The following is an 8088-nucleotide window of genomic DNA, read 5'->3' as shown; positions in this document are numbered from 1 at the left end:
TTTCCCTTCTCTTCCCTTCCCTGTCCTCTTTGGCTTTTCCCCCCTCACCTATTCAGTCCAAACCTGACTATCTTTTTTCTGCCTCTTTGCCTTCTGTATGTCTTCTTTGCTACAGTGTGTTGAGATCCTCTCCCTTTTGGATTTTAGAGTTCTGTATGTTTTCTTGAAGCATAATGTCTGTCAGATACATGCTCCGTGGTTTCTCCAGGATATGGCTTGTCTTTTCATTCTCATGGCCAATGGGTGGAGCGAGGGAGATGAGATTGTGTCTTATATGAAGAACGTGCACCAGCAATGCAAAGTTCAAGGGGGACATTGACACTGAGACTTGAATAAAGTGAAAGTAAAAAGGCATCTTTCACATTTAGATATGAGCATTGAGGTAAGCTGGCGGTGAACGGCAAGATGACTGGATAATGCTTCTGCTCCCCCAGGTCATATGTCACTTTGGGATCATATTTTACTTCCTCTTAATATCTCACTCTTGAGTACCATGATCACTCTCTGGCTTACGCAGGGTTCCATTCCTAGTACCATCACACACACACACACACACACACACACACACACACACACACATTAAACAGTCCTATTAGGATATAATTTAGAATATTTTTATTCTACTACTAGAATATTTTATTCATACTACTGCTTTCCATTGCCAGTGTGTGGAAATATAATTGTTGTATTTATGTTGATTTTATGTTCTGTCTTCCTTAGCTCACTTACCAGTTATGGAAGGGTTTTGATTTTGTGGCTGTTTTACATATGACTTAGAGCTTTCCATATTAATGTTCATCTGATGATTAAAAACAACTTCTCTCTCTCTTTCTGTACAAATCATTAGTTTCTTTTTCTTGCCTTATTGTACTAGCTAAGAATCCTAGTTCAATGTTGATGGAAGACTAAGAAAAACCTCCTTACCTTATTCTTCAAGATGTTTATTTAGTTTTTATTTTATGTGTTTGTCTGCACTATGTGCATGCCATGCCTGTGGAGGCCAGAAGAGGGCATCAAATCCCCTGGAAATGGAGTTGCAGATGGTTGTGAGCCATCATGTGGGTGCTGGGAAGCACACTCAGGTCCTCTGCAGGAGTACTAAGTCCTCTTAGCCACTGAGCCATCCCTCCAGCCCCCTTACTGTATTCTGTATCTTAGGGGGGGAAACAGTCTTTCACCACTAAGTATAAATAACACTCCTGTACTTTTAATACACATTAATGATCTTTTGCTCACAACAGAGAAATAATTGAACAATGTCTGTGGATTGGTTAGCAGGTCACAGCCTCATCTATAACTGTTATTCAACTAGTGGCCTTAGAGGCAGATTAGACAAAAATAGTACTTAAGACCACTTGGGAAAATTTTTTTTAATCCCGATATCAAGACTGCACCTAAGCAGTGCTACTATGGTCCTTTATCTGATTCATTTATATAACCTCACCACAGCTCTGTAGGGAAAGGATTGTTGCACTCATTTAATAGGTAAGTAAACTGAGGCAAGGTTTAGAGAGCAGATACGTAGCTGGTTTCAGAGTTATGCAAGTCTACCAATTTCAGAAGATAAACTTGGTTATGTTCTATGACCTGCCTGGCTCTGTTAGAAAACAAAAGATAGCTCTCCCTTAACCTTCCCAGGACTCTAGGACGTTGTCAAATTAGGATTGTCTGGCTCATGTGTTGATCCTTCTTTTTTATTCATTGGTTCATTTTTCCCATACTGGTATTTCACTATGTATGTATATATACATGTAGGCACATTTGTACATATAAATATACATGTATATAAATATGTGTGTATGTGTTTCCAGCACATTGTCCAGTTTCTAACAAGCTCAGGGTGCCTTAGTTCTTGTGTTAGAAATCACTTGATTAACCTTATATGTAAATCTAGTTACAGGTTATTCAGCATTATTCTGGTGTTTATAACTGATACATTATTTTGACTAAACCTTTTTTGTCTTTAAGACAAATGAATGTCTTTGAAAGAGAATGAGGATAAGACAGTGTCTAAAATCACAGATAATTATTAGTAAATGTAAAACATTTAAAAGGTGACCAGAGGGGCTGGAGAGATTGCTCATTGGTTAAGAGCACTGACTGCTCTTCTAGAGGTCCTGAGTTCAATTCCCAGCAACCACATGGTGGTTCATAGCCATCTGTAATAGGATCTGATGCCCTCTTCTGGTGTGTCTGAAGTGACAATGTACTCACATACATTAAATAAATAAATCTTTTAAAAAAAGAAAAAAGAAAAAAAAAAAAGGTGACCAGAGGAGCTGGAGAGGTGACCAGCAAAAGTATACACTGTTCTTTCAGAGAACCTGAATTCAGTTCCCAGCATCCACACTGGGCAGCTTACAACTTCCTATAACCCAGCTTCAGAACATCTTAACACCCTCCTCTGGTCTCTGTTGGTACCTGTTCTTATGTTTACATTACCCCCCAAACACATACATATATACGTACATATGTATGTACATATGTAGTTATGTATACACACACACACACACACACACACACACACACACACACACACATATATATATATATATATATATATATAACTTAAAAATAAAAAAGTTTAGTTATTAGAAGAAGGAAGATGGAGAGAGATTCACTGCATTTCCTTTAGGAACATAATCTAAGAAGTTAGACCTAAGGCCCAGCAGCCATCTTTTCTATACTTCTGAGAAATATCATGTTACCCGAACATATTTTTTCTAAAGGGTATAGAACACCAAGAGCAGAATTGACCTTAAGTGAATGCCTGCTTCACTCTGGGCCTTGGGTGAAAGGGTTCTTGTGTGTTTTCCACTTGGTCTGTGTGTCAGTCCTCAGAGACTTCATCCCAGGCGTTAGCCCAGCTTTACAGGGGAGAGACAAGCCTCTGATGGTTGTGCTAGTCACACCAGCATCCGGTGAGGCCAGGTGTGAACACAGGCCCGTGCACCTGAAAGTCCACGCTTGCACCTCTGCTCTGAGGCTCCATGATGCCCATAGATGGCTGCAGGTGTGCCCTCCTAACCATCTTAAGTGTCTGGAGGTTTCCACTGTGGAACTTGGGGAAGAAAAGCAGAAAACTGTGTCAGAAGAGAATTTTAAGATGAGGAAGGGCGGGAATGATAGGCCTCTGCATCTAAGTCCTTGAGGGAAGGTGCTAAGGAGTCCTGGCCTTATTTCTTAGTTCTAGTTTTGAAGGAATGATCATCTGATTTCACATTGCATTGCTGGTTGGCAGTTCTGGTACCTTTTAAAAATACACACTTTTAAAAAAAAATCTTGAGGGGCTAGCTAGATGGCTCAGCAGGTAAGAGCACTGACTGTTCTACAGAAGGTCCTAAGTTCAAATCCCAGCAACCACATGGTGGCTCACAACCACCCGTAAGGAGATCTGATGACCTCTTCTGATGCGTTTGAAGACAGCTACACTGTACTTAATAATAAATAAATCTTTAAAAAAAAAAAAAGTCTTAAAACTGTTGGGGTTGGTGAGAAGGCACAACCGATAAAGATGCCTGTCACCAAGCCTGACGACCTGAGTTCAATCCCTGCATGTGCATACGCCCAAGAGCATGGACACAATCATTAAGTGACCCAGGTGTGGTGGATACCCCTATAATCCCAGCACTTGGGAGACAGAGCCAGGTGGATCTCCATGAGTTCAAAGCCTGCAATATCTTCATGGGATAATCCAGGGCTACATAGAGATGCCCTGTCTTAAAAAAGTAAATTAATAAAATAGGGGGTTTTTTTGTTCTTATTTTTAACTTTGAACTAGATCACAGGAAAGCATATGGAGGACAATGTCTTGCAGGACAGATTGTGTTCAGAAACTTAGAACTGGGTTGTCGGCCCTGGAGTGACTTTTCTTGATGGTTAGCTGTTACTCGTGTGGGGAATCTTACCTGCAACCCTGCCTCCATCCCAATTTTCTCTGGTTCCATGTTTGCTTTGTCCCAAGTCCAAGGTGACCCTTATAGCCTGAGACTTCTGTTCTCACACACAGTGTTCTTACATGCAATTTTTTATCTTTGTGTATTTATTTTGTCTAAAACCAAAAGAACTGAAGGCCAGGTAGGGCTCAGCCTTCTGATCTTTGCTAACTGTCAGAGGGATCCCTGATTCCCAACTCTGGTGAGTCTGTTGTCTCTCTAGAGCTTGAAGTCCCTCGCAACGATGTCCCTTCACATCCATAGGAGTGTACCCCCATCAAGCAGGACCCCCTGCCCATGAACCTGATGTGGTTTTCACCCACAGATCCTTCAAAAGCCAACCCCAGAACTCAAGCATCAGCTGGCCGCTTTCTCCAAGAGAGTTGCTGGAGCTGTGACGGAGCTCATCCAGGCAGCAGAAGCCATGAAAGGTAGGTCAGGGCCTCAGGGCCTCCTGTAGCCCTGTGCTAGCTCAGAGGGGAAAGGCAGGAACAGGCAGGAATATAGTGGGAATAAAAGGCACAGAATTGTTTTTTTAAATGTTTAACATGATTTTGCCTTGGTCTTCATATGGAATGCCTCTATCTGAGTGGAGTAATCCTTCTAAACTCTCCACTTTTCTCGGGAGTCTCACCGTGTACCTTTAGCTCTATTATCAAGCTACTGTTATTTATTGTCATTTGAATAAGCTCCTGAGCCAAGCCTCAAGGCCGCAGGCCTGTACTCCCAGGTGCCCAGAGACTCAGGCAAGATGATTGCAAGTCTAAGGCCTGAGTGGGCTACAGAGCAAATTGAAGGTCACATTGGGCAATTTTTTTAAGACCCTATCTTAAAAACAAAGGGAGGGGAGGGGAACTAGGGGTGTAGGTGGGAGAATGCTGGCCTAGCATATGCTAGTTTCAGTCTCTAGTCATACCTCAAAAAAGGAATTAGGGGCTGGAGTGATGTCTTAGAGATTAAGAGCACTTGTTGCTCTAGTAGATGACCTGGGTTTGATTCTCAGCACCCATGTGACAGCTTATTGCCATCTGTAACTCTAGTTCCAGGGGATACAATGTTGTCTTTACAGGCATCAGGCATGCATACAGTACACAAACACACATGTGCAAGCAAAACATCTATACACATAAAATAAGTACTTTATAAGTAATTGATAATAGTAATATTCTTATGTATAGGGAATAACATTGAGTATACCATTTGCCCATCCTTACTTGTTTACACAGATGCAATTTATTCACCATGGGAATCAGTTTCTCTCTCTCTCTCTCTCTCTCTCTCTCTCTCTCTCTCTCTCTCTCTCTCTCTCTCTTTCCTTCCCTCCTTCCCTCCCTCCCTTTCTCTCTCTCTCTCCCACATGTTCCCTGAAGAGACTGTCAAAACTCTATGGCCTAGAGTCTCCTAGGGATGCCCGTGTACTCACTCACATGTGTACATCAGAAGGCAGAGTGAGACTCAAGCCTCAACCCATGGAATTTTGAAGCTGCTATTGATGGCCATTCCTATGGATAGGGCTATACAGATGTAGCTGGTTTAGAAAACAGATTAACACCCCTTATCCCTCCATCCAGATGGTGGAGATCTAGATAGGGCTGACAGAACAGGCTCATAGGGCCATCCAGAATGCATATTTAGCTTGTGCTTGTACCCTCATGCCTGCACCTACCAAGATTGACTCCTGGAACTGATTTTAGGAACAGAGTGGGTGGACCCAGAAGACCCAACCGTCATTGCAGAAACTGAGTTACTGGGAGCTGCAGCATCCATTGAAGCCGCTGCCAAGAAGCTAGAGCAGCTGAAGCCAAGAGCAAAGCCAAAGGTGAGTGTCCACAGGTGGTTGTCTCCGTGTTCTGTCTTATGGCGGGTGACTGTGCAATGGAGCTAAGCGTGTTACGAGAGTTTTTCCTCCTCCCCATTGTTACCTCAGGAAGCAGCAAACCCGTTCTGCCTGCCCAGCACCATTTTACATAGTGGGGGGTGGGGTGGGGGGAAGAAAGACAGTGAGTGGGTCAAGTTAACTGCCAAGAAAAATACATCTGCTTATTCCGAGGAGAAATAGAACATCCACGTGTAATTCCACCATGTAAAGCAGGCTGTGGATGTCTTCTGTCAAGAGCTCCTGGTAGTAGATAGGAGATTGACAGCCTTCAGTTCACCGGTTTCTGGTGCACCTTTGATACAGATATAACAATACTGAGTATCTTGTTTTCTTAAAAACAACAGACAAATGGCTCAGTCAGTAAAGTGCTTACTGGGGAAAGCACGAGGACCCAAGTGTGGATTTCCCAGCACCCACATGGAAAGCACACATGGTGATGTGTGCCTGTAATTCCAGCTCTGAGGAAATCACACACACACACACACAAACAATACGGTACTTGGACTGGGTAGAAAGATGGCTCAGTTAAGAGCACTTGCTTTTGCCATTCTAGAGGACCCAAGTTCAATTCCTAGCACCCACAACAGCTGGTTCACAACCATCTGTAAATGCCATCTTCAAAGGAATCCCACTTTCTCTCTGACTCCACGGATACTCTACTCATATGCACATGCCCATACAGACACACACCCATATGCACACATAGTTAAAAATAAATCTAAATATATATATTGAAATATAGTAGAGAAGCAATTGAGGGAAATACTTGGCTTGGACCTCTGGCTTCCACCTGTGCAATGACACACACACAAATAGAGAATAATGCACATCTCAAAGAGAAATCCAGCACTAGATTGTTTCAGTATGTTTAGGAGACCATGGCTGGCTAGTGTATTTTTTGTAAAAGAAGTAGCCAAGAAAAGAGATTCTTTCCTATGGGGCAATAGTTGCTGGCCAGTCTCCAGGGTCAGGCTCAGGCTTAGTAAGCAGCTGCAGTTCCCACCCCACACTTCAGCCATCTTAAGGAAGAAAATAAGGAGGCTTCATTTTCTTCCTATATGAGCGAGTCTTTATGAGCATCTGTAGTTCACTTTCCAGAGACCCACATACATTAGGAAAGGAAATCTGGCTATTTGCATCCCCTCTCCCCCAAAAGCTGGACACCCAGTTTAGGACTACCTAAATTTCTACCCTTTTTATTTTATCTATCTATTTATCTGTCAGACTGAAATATGGCGTCTGAGGGCAGAAATACACCAACCGGTGCCAAAGCCCTGTTCAGGAGGAAGATGTATGCAGTAGACAGGAGGCTAATGAGTGTGTTAAGGCTGGAGACTCCTTAAAGCCTTCAAAGCTTGGGACCTATCTCCTAAGCTTTGGCCTCCATCGCAGACACATTTCAGATTTTCCTCATCAAGACGTAATTTGAGATTTTTGACCTCTGACTTTTGTGTTTGCTGGAGTTTCACTCCTGGTGCCCTGGGGCTCTTGGATCATCTGATGCTGTTGGTTTAATTAAGATCTGAGAGTCAGTCAGGGACAACTGCATTTTCAGGTTCGGTTTTTGTTTCTGCTTTGCAAGTCAGGTTAACAGAACTTGAGAAGTATGCTTTAAAGCTGAGTCTTAAGACGAAGATTTGCAGCTCAATCTTCATGCCTTACACGTGCCTAGTCTATCCCAAGAGGACCTTTCACAGGGGACGGCTCCGTGTTGGTCAGGTGGCACCTGCCATCTGTGAATGGGTCTGCTGCTTATTTAACGCCCACACTCCACCGCCTTCCAGAATCCCCTATCCCCCACCCCATCCTTCTCTAGGGTCCTCCTGAGCTCTTGTCTGTTTTTCTCTGTCTGGTTGCTCATTTGTGTCAACATTCTTGATTCGGAAAACAGACTTACCTTGATCTCCTTCATCCTGTAGGATTGTTGTTAAAACATAGGTCGATAAGGTAGGAACATGGTGCCTGACTAGTAAATGATAACACCATCACCTCTGTCGCCGTCAGTGTGACCAGACGTATGCTTTCTGACACCTTCATCTTTCATCTTTGGAACATGTGTGAAAGATAAGGTCTTTCATGGATCCCTAGTAGGGTAGGAGGGCGGTTGATGGGGCCACAGTAAATACAAGGCATGGTCCAGACCAGCCTCCTAACTACTTTATCTGGTCCTTGACCTCACCACCGTCAGACCGTGTGATTGAGTGGGGAGGGAACACAGAGCTGGGGGTGGCAGCTTCTGTACATTGCACTCCCTCTCTGCCCCCATTGGCAGAG

General features: G+C 43.3%; 1 protein-coding gene across 4 annotated transcripts in view; it reads left to right on the top strand.

The window, feature by feature from the left end:
- Tln2 (talin 2) overlaps nt 1–8088 on the top strand; it is a 413098-nt gene that overhangs the window by 383978 nt on the left and 21032 nt on the right. For all 4 annotated transcript variants that reach the window (XM_031343921.1, XM_031343919.1, XM_031343920.1 and 1 more), the window contains 2 exons: nt 4261–4366; nt 5630–5754. In XM_031343921.1, coding sequence (XP_031199781.1) covers nt 4261–4366; nt 5630–5754 — 231 coding nt within the window. The remainder of the gene's footprint in view (nt 1–4260; nt 4367–5629; nt 5755–8088) is intronic.

The sequence above is a fragment of the Mastomys coucha genome, unplaced genomic scaffold (genome assembly GCF_008632895.1).
Source record: "Mastomys coucha isolate ucsf_1 unplaced genomic scaffold, UCSF_Mcou_1 pScaffold23, whole genome shotgun sequence".
In the NCBI taxonomy this organism is placed as follows: Eukaryota; Metazoa; Chordata; class Mammalia; order Rodentia; family Muridae; genus Mastomys; species Mastomys coucha.
This window is presented reverse-complemented; position numbering and strand designations above follow the sequence as displayed.